We start from the raw sequence: 14,824 nt of genomic DNA on the forward strand, positions 1-14,824 counted from the left end.
ATCCCTTCCTCGTTTGTATAAACTATCTCAATTATGTGAGATAATTTTCCCTAACCTTCCTCTCAACCCCACCCCGTGCATTCCTGCCTCCCCCTTTCCATTCTTCTTGAAAATAATCAAAATTAGTATCACCTCTAGTTTCTTCTGTATTGATTCTAAATTGTAATTGGGTTTATGCTGTATTGACTTCAAAACTGAGTCTGTATTTGCCTAAAGCCTTACCCTTGCTATGTCCCTGAGTTGAGCTCAGGAATTTCATTTTCCCTCAGAGTTAGTTTAACAATATAATTAAGACAGAAGTTATCTCTCATACTGGTAGCCCCTGGGATATTTACAAGCCCCACAAGTTACCATCTCCAAAAGATATACTCTGCTTTGCCAGTCCTTGTGAAACTAGGAGAGATTTTATTTCTTCTTAAGAGACAGCAAGTCTGGTAGTTCTGATTCCCTATCAAAGATTACAAGATACTGATGGGTCTCATAAAATGATGAACAATCCTTAATTGTCAGAGAAGGGCATGGTTAGCCTCACCTGAATGCCAGCCCATTTTTCTTATGATAGCCAAATGTAATGTTCCACGACTACCAAGGCCTCCTTCTTTCTTGTGTCAATAAAGAGGGTTTCCCTCTTCTTATCAGGGTTGCTGGTTTTACTGAGGTGGCCAGTCTGACTCACTTTGTTAACAGTTATATGTGTCACTGTTAATAAACTGATTGTGCTTGGGGTATGTACCTCAGTCTGCCTTTATTAAATTTACTGAATACATTCTTTTAAGATCATCAAGACCTAACAGAATCACTTGCAGGTCTTCTGTCTAATAAGACACCCTATGTGATGATGGAGGACAAGATTTGAGAGGACACACATCTCCTGACATGAATGCAGTTTACCCTTGGTTAGTTCTTTATGTCAGTTTGTGTTTACTTTCATATGCTTCTCTTAGCTCCTGCATTTGAACTTCAAAGTTTCTGTGCAGCTCTGGTCTTTAAATCAGGAATTTTGGAAAAACCTCTATTTCATTAGTAACCCATTCTCCCCTTGTAGGATTATACTCAGTTTTGCTGAGGCTGCTGATAGCACAGTGGATAGAGTGAGGGGTCTGGAGCCAAGAAGACCTAAGTTCAAATCCAGCCCCAGACATTTACTACTTCTGGGACACTGAGCAAGTCATCCAACCTCTGTTTGCCTCAGTATTCTCAACTGTAAAATGGGGATAATAACAGCGCTTCTCTCGCAGGGCTGTTGTGAGAATTACTGCATTAGAAATGAAAATGGATTCTTACAATATTTATTAATTCATTTTAAAGACAATAAGGCCATTAAATGTTAGCATAAATAATATTTTTTATGAAAAATAACTTTTCCAAAACAAAAAAAATTAGTGAGAAAAGCGGCATTGCTTTACATAGTTTTTTAAAGTCCAGCTTCACAGAAGACAGCTAGATTCTCCTACCTGATTCTGCATTCAATCCATATCAATATGTTGTTTTGGTTAAAGTATATTAAGAAAATCTGGCTTTACACAGGTATGTAGTTGGAAAAGGGAGTATTTTAATAGGCAAATAATGTCTTAGTGTTTTTACAAAAATGGTTTTGACAGCATGGACCCCCTGAAAGGGTCTCAGGGACTCCCAGGAGTCCATGGACCACTTTGGAACCATTGCTCTAAGTCCTTCTGTAGTCACGGGGTAAAGAGACATTTGTAGTTAGTCCTACCTAAAGTGATTAATGAGTAGGGATGCTGGCTTCCTGAGGCACGTAACAGGGATATTCAAGAAAGCCTCCTTAGAGACTTCTCTGACCAGACAACTACTACTCAAATGTCTTTTGATTCATGTGGGAATGAAGGACAGAGTCAGGAGGAACCTGGAAACTCAGGAACCACTTCCTCCAAGAAGCAATGTCCTTCCTCTGCAAATGTCATGGAGAACTCTGTTTTCTAACTCTGATGCACTGATCATGTCACTGTGTAAACACCATTAAGGTAAGGCCTGTTGGCCCAGCAACTTCTTTCCTTTCTTAGGCACAGGGCTCTGCTCTGTTCTGCAAACAGCCAGGATGGATGAGTACTGGTGGAGTAGAGATCCCCAGCACTCAGCACACTCACTGGCACATAGGTACTTAGTACTTGACACATGACTGATTGGTGACGGGATTCTAATTTAGAAAGAACAAGCAAATGAATGGGTAGATGGACAGAAAGGATCACTAAAGATTAAAAATTCTGGTCAGGACACCAGATGATCTGGAGGCAGACGACAGGCATGTTTTCACAATGCTGCCAAATCACAGAATTTCAGAATCTGAAAGGTCCTCAGAAGTCATCTCTTTCAACACGTACTTGTCAAGAATCCTCTCTACAATAAAATCTAGCTTTTACCCAAAGACTTAACCAAGGGGAACACACTACCTTCCAAGGCAGGCCATTCCAGATTTGGACAATGCTTTAATTGTTAGGCAATCTTCCCTTAACATCAGGTATAAATCTGCCTCTCTGCAACTTCTGCCTATCGCTCCCAGCTCTGCCCTTCGGTCTAAGCAGAACAACTCTAATTTGTCTTCTACATGATAGCTCTTCAAACATCTGAAGACAGGCATCAGTCTCCCTCTAACTCCTTGACCCCCATATGCTTATTTATTTTTATCCAGGCTAAAACACCCTCCACTGCCATAGACAATTCTCCTATGGTGTGATCTCTAGTCCCGTCACCAGGGTCTTTAGAAGAGAAAGTAAGATCTGAAAGGTGAACAGCTAGGTAAGACTGTGTCATCAAAATGGGATTGGATTTTCTGGGCCACAAGAGAAGACATAGAGGAGAACTAAGAAGCAATCTAAATAACTGAGAAATGTTAAGAAAAGTGTTTATACAGTTTTAAAATACTGTGGAACAGTTGGAAGGCTTGTGAGAAGACAGAAACACTAATATACTGCTGGTGGAGCTGTGAATTGGTCCAGCCATTCTGGGAAGGAATTTTGAACTATGTTCAAACAGTCATTAAACTGCACATAGCCTTTGATCAAGCTATTACCACTACTAGGAATATTCCCCAAAGTGCTCAGAGAAAGAAGGAAATAACCCAGAAGTACAAAAATATCTGTAGCAGTACTTTTTATAAGAAAGGAACTTGACTAAACTAATTTATTCAGTGCCATACCAATCAAACTACAGAAAAATTATTTTATAGCGCTAGAAAAAAAATCACAACGGAATTCATCGGGAAGAACAAAATGTCAAGAATATCAATGGAATAAATTTTTAAAAAAATATGGATCAGTGGAGCAGATTAGGTATACAATACACAGACGTAAATGACCACAGTAATCTAGTGTTTGATAAACACAAAGATCTAAGCATTTGGGACAAGAACTCACTATGTGACAAAAATTGCTGGGAACACTGGAAAACAGTTTGGCAGAAACTAGGTATAGCCAACATCTCATACCTTACACCAATATAAGATCAAAATGGGTACATGATTTACACATAAAGGGAGATATCATGAGCAAATTAGGGGAGCATGGAATATCTGAATAAGGGAAGAATTTATGACCAAACAGAGATCATTATAGGAAATAAAACAGATAATTTTGATTACATTATATTAAAAAGGTTTTGCACAAACCTATCCAATGCAACTAAAATTAGAAGGAAAGCAGAAAACTGGGAAAAACATTTTTTATAGGACATTTCTCCGATATTTCTCAAATATATAGAGAATTGAGTCAAATCTGTAAGAATTGAGTCATTCCCAATGACATGAATAGGCAGTTTTCAGAAGAAGTCAAAGCTATCTATAGTTAGATGTCAGGAGGGTATATGGAATAATTGGGACATTAATGCATCATTGGTGGAGTTGTGAACTGATTCAACCATTATGGAAAGCAATTTGGAACTATGCCCAAGGGGCTATAAAACTGTGCATATTCTTTAACCCAGCAGTACTAGGTCTGTATCCCAAAGACATGAAAGAAAAAGGAACAGGGCATACATTTACAAAAATACTTATGGCAGCTGTTATTGTGGTGGTGGCTAAGAATTGGAAATTGAGGGGATGGCTATCAATTGGGAAATGGCTAAACAAACTTAAGTATATGATTGTGATGGAATACTATCGTGCTGTAAGGAATGATGAAAATGATGAAAAACCTGGAAAGACTTACATGAACTGATGCAAAGTGTAGTGAGCAGAAACAGAACAGCGTACACAGTAACAGCAATATTGTATGACGATCAACTGTGAATAATTTAGCTATTCTCAACAATACAATGATCCAAGACAATTCCAAAGGACTTCATCCAAAGGATGAAAAATGCTATCTACCTCCAGAGAAATAACTGATAGAGTCTGAATGCAGATAGAAACATACTTTTTAAACTTTATTTTTCTTAGTTTTTTGTTCTGTTTTCTTTTGCAACATGGCTAATATAGAAATACGTTTTGCATGACTACACATTTATAGCCTATATAAAATTGCTTGCCATTTCAGGGAGACAATGGGTGGGAGACAAGAAGGGAGAGAATTTAGAACTCAACATTTAAAAAATTGTTAAAATTTGTTTTTACATGTAATTGGAAAAAATATTAATTACAAAAAAGAAAAAAAAAGAAAACTGGAAACGAAGTGGGTATTCAACAAACTAAAGAATGGCTTTACGGTACATGAATGTAAACGACTTTACATTTTACATTTGCACTGTACAAAAAGATGAAAGGGATGGATTCAGAGAAACCTGGGAAGACTTAAATATATTGATGCAGAATGAAGTGGGCAAAACCAGAAGAACAATTTATAGAACAATCAGAACACTGTAAAAACAATTGTGAAAGACTTAAGAACTCTGATAGCCTTATGAAGAAGCTCTCCACCTCTGGCGGAGAGGTAATTGATTGTAGGTGCAATGTGACACCAAGATTTCTAGACATAACCATTATAACACAAATGTGTTTTGTGTGACTATGCTTTTGTTATGGGAGTGGGGGAGGAATGAAGATAGTTGAGGGTATAGTGAAAGTGATGCCAAAAAAAGTAAGAGAAGAAAGAAAAGCACTTCAATGAAACATTTTAAAAATAAACAGGAGACCAGAGAGGGTCTGGGGGGGGGGGGAGGGGGAGCAGACAAGCAAGGTAACTGTTGGCATTACTGGAAGAAATAAAATATATGTAAAAGATTTGCAATTTCATGTACAATTCAAATGTTTGTGTTTGTTGATTAAAGCTAACATACCAGAAGTGATGCAAGTGGAAAAAGAAACAATGAAATCTAAACAAATGTCTTCAGAAAGATAAATTATATATTTTTAAAAATTAAGCAAGAATTAATGCTGTTAAGTAGTTCACAAGACCAAATAAAAAAATCCTGAAGTAAAAAAAAAAATCCGGGAAGAACTTAAGCTGGAGAAAAAAGATGGGAAGCAAATAACGAATTAAATCATCAATATGGAGAACACTCCCCTCTCTGCCACCTTCCCACAGAAATAACCAATAATAGACTTACTACTACAAAAAATGAATTACAGGTAACAAGAGATGCACCAGAAATACAGGCTCAAAAAACATTCGAATTATCCAAAGAACAGGAAAAACATTCAGATTCAAATGACAGCCATGCAGGTTGGCTAAAGAGGCAGAAATCTGAAGAATATTGATATCCCAGAAAATTCAGAAACATAAAATAATATAAATGAAATATTCTAGAAAATTATCCAAAAATTCTTTGTAGAAGTAGAGTAAAAAAGACAAAATACAAAATATAAATAAGGAGGAATTCACGAGACTTCAATTGGGAAAAATCCAGGATTTAATACATTATAATTAAAACCTTATATTATAAAGAAAAATACTCCAGGGGTGCCAGAAACATAAAAGATTACTTCACCAAGTCAGGATCATGGAGCCTTTTGAATGAGTATAAAGGAATTCAGTAGAAATAAGACTGTAATACAACAAAATTTTGTTACAGGGAAATTAATTATCTACCCAGAAAAATTCTATTTGAAGTAAAAGTCTGCTGTATTAAGGTCAAGAGATGGACATTTGAGAAATATTTTGATTTTGAAAAGTTTACAGAAAGACACATGAACTTCAAGGAAACTTGGGAACAAAAGTTGTCTTCAAGTAAAAAAGATGAATGTTTAAAACTAACTCACACTTTTCTAATCACGACAAACTAATTGTTAACAAAGTGAGGGTCTACAAAATATATTGTGTTGGGCAAATCAACAAATATTCCAGAACACAGAAAGGGGAAAATTAAAGGCAAAGAGAAACAAGAAGGAAAAAGGGAACAAGGTGATCCAGAAGCAAAGCTTCTTTCATAAAGGATATTTCCACATTAAAGATGCTAAAATATAATATAAGACAGAGTATAAGACATATACAGTATAAGACAGGTTAATGATAGGTACATAATCTTTGCAGAGAATAACTAACGTTAAAAGACATACCGATCAACTAAAAAGCTTGATGTAAACAGACTAAAGAATAATAACAAAAAAGAAACTATAGTTGATCTGACAATAGTGGGGAAGAACATTATCAAACACATGAAAGAAATATTGGAGACAAAATGATAGATCTGATAATACAAGTGTAAGGTATTGCCCTTTTAACATGTAAACAGTTTAGCAATTTAAAGGGGTCAAAAATATTTCTGTGCAAGTAAAACCAGCAAAATCAACTTGTGAAACAACAGTCTTTCAGATAAAATGTTGAGGAGAGACACATAATATTGTCAGGATGAACTAGAGAACTGTCCCTCAGATGAATGTACTGAGAAGACCTGTTTGAAGGGAGTGTAATGACTACAGGAATGATGGCTGCAGGGCAATGTGGTCCATCGGTTCACATGCATGTGATTTTTTTTAGAGTTCTGAAGTTTATAACTCAGAAACATTAAATCAAGTAACTGTTTAGAGATTCTGAAAAAATTATAGATACATTAGATTCATACCTGAAAGAAATGCACTTTTACCTCATAAGGTAAAGAACAGTCAATGACCACCAGGAGGCGCTGATTGGAAGCACTGAGAGCTGTAAGAAATCAGAGAAGCAGGAAAGCTGAGCACAGGAGGGACTGTAAGGAGCCAAGATGGAAGGCACAGAAAGCTTTCAGCTGACGCAGCTGTTCCTTGGGCTGACTTGCTGGGAGTTGGCTTGGGCTTGCTGCTCTCTACTACCAACTAAAGCCTTCAAAATGGGACATCACCTGGGGTGCCTGGTGGCCCTAACTGCTTTTTCTAGTTTGAGAGAGAGAAATGAGGAAAAGATAGGCTTTCCATCTATTTTGCTGTGAACCTTTGATGACTGCTTTTGTATTATCATCTAGTAAATATTTTAGGTTTAAGAGTTACCACTTCCAAACCCCATCCACAAACTAAATTGCAGGTGTGGGTGGCTCTGTGTCTATGCTTGTGCTACACAAGGATAAAAGGATTTTGTGTAACAAACAGCAATGCCTCTAAAATTAAAAGAAAATGATTAAGAAAAATATTTTTAATAAAGGTCTGATATTCAGAAGCTATTAAAAAACCCTCTACTATAATCTACATAAGATCCTACCAAATTCTAAAACCTGTGAATATCTAACTCCCTGTGAATCAATGGTCTAAGGACATGAACAGATGATTTGAAAAGGAGGAAATACAAACTGTTAAAGATCACATTAAAAAAAAATCAATTACCTTAATAATGAATTCTAAGATAATTTTTACTCAGTAAAATGGCAAAAAAGAGGTAATATTGGAAGAAACTATAATAGATTATTGGTGGGGACTATAAGCTGTTACAAACATTTTATGAAAACAATCTGGCAATGTGCAAAAGATTCACAAAATTAATCATATTTTCTGACCCAGCAGTTTACTGCCAGGAAAAAAAAAAGCCAAACCTCTTGTTTCATAAAAAAGTTCATATCTCTGTGAATATATTAGCTCCCTATATTTATTTGCAATAGTAGAAAATTAAAAACAACTTCTATATCCATGTAAAGTGGCTCAATAAATTACAGTGCACTAATGTAATATTAGAAGCAGCATGGCATAGAGTATAGAGGGCTGGCCTTGGGAATCAGAAAGTCTTGTATTTACGTCTTGAGCCTGAATAATACCAGCTATGACTATGGGCAAAGCATGTAACCTCTAGGTTTCTAAGGCAATTCTCTAGGAATTAAAACAGTAAAAGATAAATTGCTAATCTCTATCAATGGAGAATTCCCACAGTGAATTTCCCCTCAGATGAAATGTTAGGTTCCAAGACCCAAATCTTTCAGAGCAATACCATGGTGTCATAAAAAAGGATGAATACAAATAAGAGAAAACGAGGAAAGACACATATGACATGATGTAAAGCAAGGACAGCAGAGTTCTTCTTTATTACAAGAACACACTGACTACAGCTTTGTATTTAAAAAAAAAGAAAGAAAGAAAAAGGGAAAAAAAGCCTAAAGTAGTAGAACTTCAGACAATTAGAAAGAGGAGTAGTACAAAAGAATGTTTGGTTATCGTCTCAACTTGATTTAAGTTTCTTAACACTTTCAGGTAAGGGCTCTTATTTTATGTTTATCTTTCCTGATAATAATTAAATTTATAATAATATTAAAACAAAAAATGTACAAGTCTGACTAAAATTATCCAGATACAACTACCAAATACTCCAGGGTGCAGCAGGTATAATTAAGGGAAAGGAACTGTACGGGAGGTGTCCAAAAACCCAGAGGAGTGAAAAAGAGGGAAGAGGCATAGAAATGGGACTAGTAGTTAAAGGTGATCACGCCAATGATCACAGGATGGGGAATGAACGAACTGAATTAGACTGTGATGTAAACAGTAAACAGGTAAGTATGAGCTCACAGGTGTCCCTGAGACTTGATGGGGTGTGACTCATGATCTGAATACAACAGTGGATGGAACAACATGTTCAGAAAGAATAAAGCAGATAAAAGGGTTGGCTGAGTCAGAAAGATGCCCAGCTATGTGAAAATCCCTCTGGGGAGGTGGTGGAGATCATGTGGATAAGGACAAAGGCAATACAGCCATGGGAGGAGAACACAAGGAGAAGAAAAGGATGAGTTTCTAGTGGAGATCACAGAGCTGGCACAAAGGATGGAGACAATTGCTGAATTAGCCACCCTCTGGAGGTCTCTGTGAGGGCTGGGGCCCTTCCATGGCTATACCCTACGGGGTACAGAACACATCAGTTTGAGTAGAAGCACAGAGGAAGCTACAGAGATGGACATGATCTCCTGTGGGGGGTACAGGTACTCTGCACAAATGAAAAGATGGAAGTAATGGCAGATCACTGAAGACATACCAAAAAAAGAGGCATGGGCCTACAAGATCAGTGGCTATGGAGGACAGAACTGACCGACGGCAACAGAGTGAGAAATTTCTTAGCACAATACAACTAGAGAGAACCAAAAATGGAAGGGGCTACTTGAGTAGGTAGTGAGTTCCCTGTCCCTGGAGGTCTTCAAAGTAAGGCTGATCACTTATGGGAAATGTTGCACAGCAGCAACTCCTTTTCTGGTAAGACTAGACTTCCACTCCTAGGTTCTGTGAGGCTGAGGGGAATGGAAAGGGAAGGGAAAAATGTGGGAAATGGGGTCTGAAGGGAGAATTAGGGATAAGGTGCCTGGTAGGAATAGCTATTGGACAAACAAGGTCCTGGCACAGGTTAGGACATGAGGAGTCACTAGGCACCCAGCAATTTTGGGATCTCTGGTGGAAAGGCTCACCTGGGACCAGGCTGGCAGGAGCTCAGCTGCCATTACCTGGTCTCCTGGGGTCCTCTCAGGAGATGTGCAGGAACCTGGAGGGCAGGCAGAGCTGAGGGGGAAAAAAGCAGTCATGATTGAGAAACACCTGCCCAGAAGTCCCCCGATACCTCATGCCAGGATTCCACTACCCTCCCAACCAGGACTCTTGGTGGGTCACAGGGTCCTTTAGGTCACTTTGTTGTCAAATCATCATGAATGCCAACTCTGTTTGTGGCAGATTATGTATTTTACCAACTGAAAGTGTGACTGACTGGGAACATTACTTTTTTGTGTTGGAGGCACCCAGATACATGTAGAATAATGATATACCAGTGGGACTGGAGTGAACATTTCAGGTTGGGTAGTCAGTCGGTCAACAGAATTTAATAAGTGCTTACTGGGTGCCAGGCACTGTGCTAAGCACTGGGGATACAAAAAAAAGGTAAAAGATAATACCTGCTCTCAAGGAGCTCCCAGTCAAATGGGGAAGACAACACGATAACAACTATGTGCCAACAGGAAATATACAGTATAAATAAAAGGCAATCTCAGAGAGAAGGCTCTAGCTTTGGGGGAGCCTGGGAAAGGTCTCCTGCGGAAGGTAGGAATTGAGGGGAGTCTTGAAGGAAACCAGGTAGAAAGGGAGAGCACTCCAAGTACTGGGGACAGTCAGCAAAGAGGTTGAGGGAATGTCACATTTGAAGAGTAGCGAGGCCAGTGTAGCTGGATCACAGAAGGTGTGGAGAGGAATAAGGTATTAAAAAACTGAAAAGGGAGATGTCAGGTTGTGAAAGGGCTTTAAATGCCAAGCAGAGGACTTTATCTTTGATCCTAGAGTTCTTAGGGAGCCACTGGAGCTTATTAAGTAGGGAGGCAATGACTGGAGAGGTAAGGGCCCCAGCCCTCACAGAGACCTCCAGAGGGGGCTTGAGCACAAAATAGGGGGTTTTGAATGTCATGCTAAAGAGACTTTATTCTCTAGGTCAGTGGTTCTCAGACATTTTTTACTGGTAGAACTCTTCTCTTTAAACAAAAGTTTAGTGGCAGACTTGCAGTACAATCTTTTAAAATTATTTTCTTACGCACAATAATAATGGAATTAAATAAGAATGATTTGAGGCAGAACACAAGATTTTGGAGCCTGGCTAGAGAGGGAAGGGGCAGAGCAGTCATCCAGGTCAGAGGTGAGATCAGGCTGGATCTCAACAGAAGCTATATAGAGAAGAATTTTTCCTAAAGTCTAACGTGGTATAAAGTCCTGAGAAAAAATGTGGGCTGCCCAATGGGAGAGGAGGCATGAATGCTGCACTATCACCCAGCCTGATTGTTCACAGGGGCCCCCAAGGAATGCACCAGGCTTCCATTGTTACTTTGCCTTCTCTGTGCCTAGTTCAGTTGTTCAATTTACCCACCATTCACAAAAAGCCAAGGTCTGGAGGGAAGCTAAGAGCATTCTATCCATTCAGGCTGGAGAATGAGGAATAAGCAGTTCCACAGAAAGCAATGGAAGAGAGCACTGCCCTCCCTCACCTTTACCTCCTGAGCTCCTAACTCAATCTTTTAGAACCCAACTGAAATGCTGCTTCAGCCAGCTTTCCTTGATTTCCTGTTACATTTCTCATCAAACTTCACACTGTATTTTACTTTGTACATCTCTAATGCATTAATTATATAATTCTGTATATTATGGCTGTTTTTATTTTAAAATAAATTAGCTTCTTGAGGACAATGACCAAGTCTTAGCCAAATTTTGTCTAAGTGCCTAGCAGTGGTCTGTATACTGAAGGTGCTTATACCTCTCACTGTGTCAGCCGACATTCAAGGCCCCCCAATTAACTTTTACAGTTCTTGTCATGGTACTCCAAATTAGACTACTTGCCGCTTCCTGACCTTAGTCTGTTCTTTCTGGCCTCTGTATATTTGCACATGTCACTCTCCATGCCTGGATGCCCCTATGCCACGATGCCTGGAACAGTCTCTGCCCCATGAAATCTTCTGGCTCAGATGATTCCTCTTCCTTTATCCTTCCACTTAGAACTACTCCCTCCCTCCTTGGATCTCTCATGCCTCCCTATTGGATCCTTCCCCTGTACTGAATAATGCTTTTGTTATACATTTGTGATGCAATCACTGCAAATCTTAGAGTTTAGTAAAGTCACTTGAGCTACTGACAGCTTTGACTCTAGCTTATATGGATACGCCCCAACCTAGCCTGAGGAATAGAGAGCTTCGCTAACATATAGCTCTGATCCTAGGTCTTGGGACTGAATCTGTCCTTCCCTCTACATTCTAGACGAAAAAGACAATATAAAAGTGAAGACAAAGTACTCTAGTGCCTAGCACATGGTAGAGGCTTAGTAAATTGTCACTGAATCATGTTCAAGATGCCGAACCTTCATGTTTTGGGGGGAGATGTGAGGATGGTATATAAAGAAGGAATTTAGATCTGCAGAAGTAACTAAATGCCATCCCTATTTTCTGATGGAATAAGAACTGTCTAACCTCCCAGGGAATCTCTAACCCATCCAGCTTACAGAGTTTTTCATGTCCTGTACTTAGGACTGCCCTTATTTGGAAGGAGGCAGCTAGAAAAGGAAAAAGGCAGCTGGAGACCTGTGTCCAGGGTTCCTACCTCCAAAAGCCTACCAGATGGAAACTTATTGAGGAAGTTTCCATGGGTGAACAAAGAAATTAAATTCACATCCAAGTGAGGAAAAGAGTCTAAAGCAGAAGTTCAGAGATGAAACGTTCAAATACTGTACTCAGCAAAGGTAATATTTAGGGGTTGTTGTCAAAGGAACAGTCTGCTCAAAAGGGTGGGAATCAAGATGAAAGCCTAGTGGCCAATTCTAAGGAGAAAGAAAAGAATTCAAAAGGCTTTTCTTCTGTATCTGAGCAGGGAGGGAAGAGTCAATGTAAGTGGAATGACAAGTCAATCCAATAGGGAGAAAAAGCAACTTGCCAAACAGAGCCAAATGGTTCGGCTCTTTTAATTTCTAGCCTCATGGTACTAAGGAACCCAGTACTTCGTAGCTCTAATATCTTTGAAGTGATAAGACTGGAGTTAAGACAGCCCCAATCACTTTTCTAAATCTGAGAGGTAATAAATGACATGAAAAAATGGATTCTTAAATACACCGTGGGTAACTAAAAACAAAGATCTATGGAAACAGGATAAGAAAATGTGTATTCCAGAAAGGGACAGAAAAGTATGCTGGAATTAGCACACTTGGGGTAACCTGGACATGTTATCAAGGCATTGTTTCATTCCAATTAGGAAAAAAATTGACATGTTTCTGAAGAAAACACTGTGGAAGCATAGAAGGAACTCACTGACCAAATTTAATTTTTTAAAAAGACATATATAGAAAGTGGAAGCAAGGACAGATAACTGAAGATGAGTATAAGGGTGCAGTATGGTCCTGTAAGAATAGTGTCAGGAATGCTAAAGCTCAGACTGAGCTGAAAGTTAGTGGTCAGTGCTAGGGCCTTAAAAGAGGGCCTTTTGGAAAAAATGCTATATTGGAGAAAAAAGGCTCAAAGGGATGATGGACAGTAGAGAGCAGGAAGAAGTTTTTCTGTTTTTCCTCCTAAAGAGAATGACCTTTGGATGGAACATAAACTGGTAAAAGGGAATTGAAAGCCAAGGTAAGTCAAGGAACACATGACAGCCCTCGATGAATCCAGGGAGTATTCATTGAGCACCTCCTTGTGCCAGAGAACAAAGGCGGCAAGAAAAGGGCAAACAGTGGCCCTATTTTAAAAAAAATGGAAATAGTGGGAACAATGGAAGAGGATGAAGCCTGCCACCTCCAGAGCACTGACCTTGGCTGCTATTCCTGGCACAACTTGAGCATGTATTATTAGAGGGGTGTCTGTAAGCATTTAGGAACAAAGCAGTGGCCTTGCACATTCTGCTGACCTTTCTTCTTTTTAGTCTGGAGCTGTGATGTCATTGGCATAGGGAATACCTAGGGAGAGTTAGATCTAGATGCCACTTGACCTGAAAAAGATCTGGGAGTTTTAGTGGAATTTCAAGTTTGATATGCATTAACAATGTGATATTTAATTCAACTGGCAGTTAGGTTGACACAGTGAGTATGGGAACTGGACTTGGAGTCAAACAGACCTGAGTTCAAATCCCACTTTCCACTTCAGACACCAGATGTGCGACCCTGGGCAATTTCACTTAATCTGTCCGAGGCTCCCTCTGCAAAATGAGGATAACAGCCCTTCCCTCCCAGAGTTGTGATTAGGATTGAATGAGATAACATTTGTAAAGTGCTCTGCAACTTTAAAATGCTATATAACTGTTAGATTTTATTAGCTATTAATTCAAGGGGGATTTATAGCTTATGCCTGAAATGTGTAAGACACCATCTTAGGCATAGGAAGGGGATACAGCAACTCCGAAAGGACCTGATTTCACTGGGGTCAGGTATACAAGGACAAAAATGAATAAACACAGTCTTCCCTCAGGAAGCTTACATTCTACTGGGCAAAGGCAGGCTGAATGTTAATGTGCTGCTGTATTCTGCCATCATCATATCACATACCTGGAGTACCATGCTCTGTTTGGGGCACAACATTTATGACAGGCACTGATTGACTGATTCATTTAATAAGTATTTATCAAACTGGAGAATATCCCAAGAAGAGTTACTAGGATTGTGAAGGGCCTTCAGGACATGGCAAATACTAATTAGCTGAAGGAATGAGGACTGTTTGACTCCAGAGGGTAGAACTAGGAGCAAAGAGGAAGAGTTGTGGAAAGGCAGTTTTCTGCTTGATGTAAGAAGAATTTCCTAACAATTAGAATTCTCTAAAAGTGCAATGGGCTGCAAGGCAAAGGTTGGATTATCATTTGTCATGCATGTTGTAAACGAGATTCCTGGACAAGATGGCCTTTCTAAGTCTCACTCTGATTCTGGACTCAGCAACAACAACTGCTGGATTCTACTTAGTTCCAAATAGCCTCAGGATGTCAGAGCAAGTAAAAGATTAAATTCTGTGTGGGATCTCTTAGAGGGTTTGAATAAGCAAGAGCTTCCACTCCATGGGGATTCAG

The 14,824-nt window shown here is 39.0% G+C and overlaps 1 protein-coding gene across 1 annotated transcript in view; it reads right to left on the bottom strand.

The window, feature by feature from the left end:
* The window catches only part of LOC118833536 (zinc finger protein 135-like), an 87,159-nt gene that overhangs the window by 40,458 nt on the left and 31,877 nt on the right, over positions 1-14,824 (bottom strand). Inside the window, exon 5 of the mRNA XM_036740901.1 lies at positions 9,736-9,826. Within this exon, the coding sequence (XP_036596796.1) occupies positions 9,736-9,826 (91 nt within the window). The remainder of the gene's footprint in view (positions 1-9,735; positions 9,827-14,824) is intronic.

The sequence above is a fragment of the Trichosurus vulpecula genome, chromosome 1 (assembly GCF_011100635.1).
Source record: "Trichosurus vulpecula isolate mTriVul1 chromosome 1, mTriVul1.pri, whole genome shotgun sequence".
In the NCBI taxonomy this organism is placed as follows: Eukaryota; Metazoa; Chordata; class Mammalia; order Diprotodontia; family Phalangeridae; genus Trichosurus; species Trichosurus vulpecula.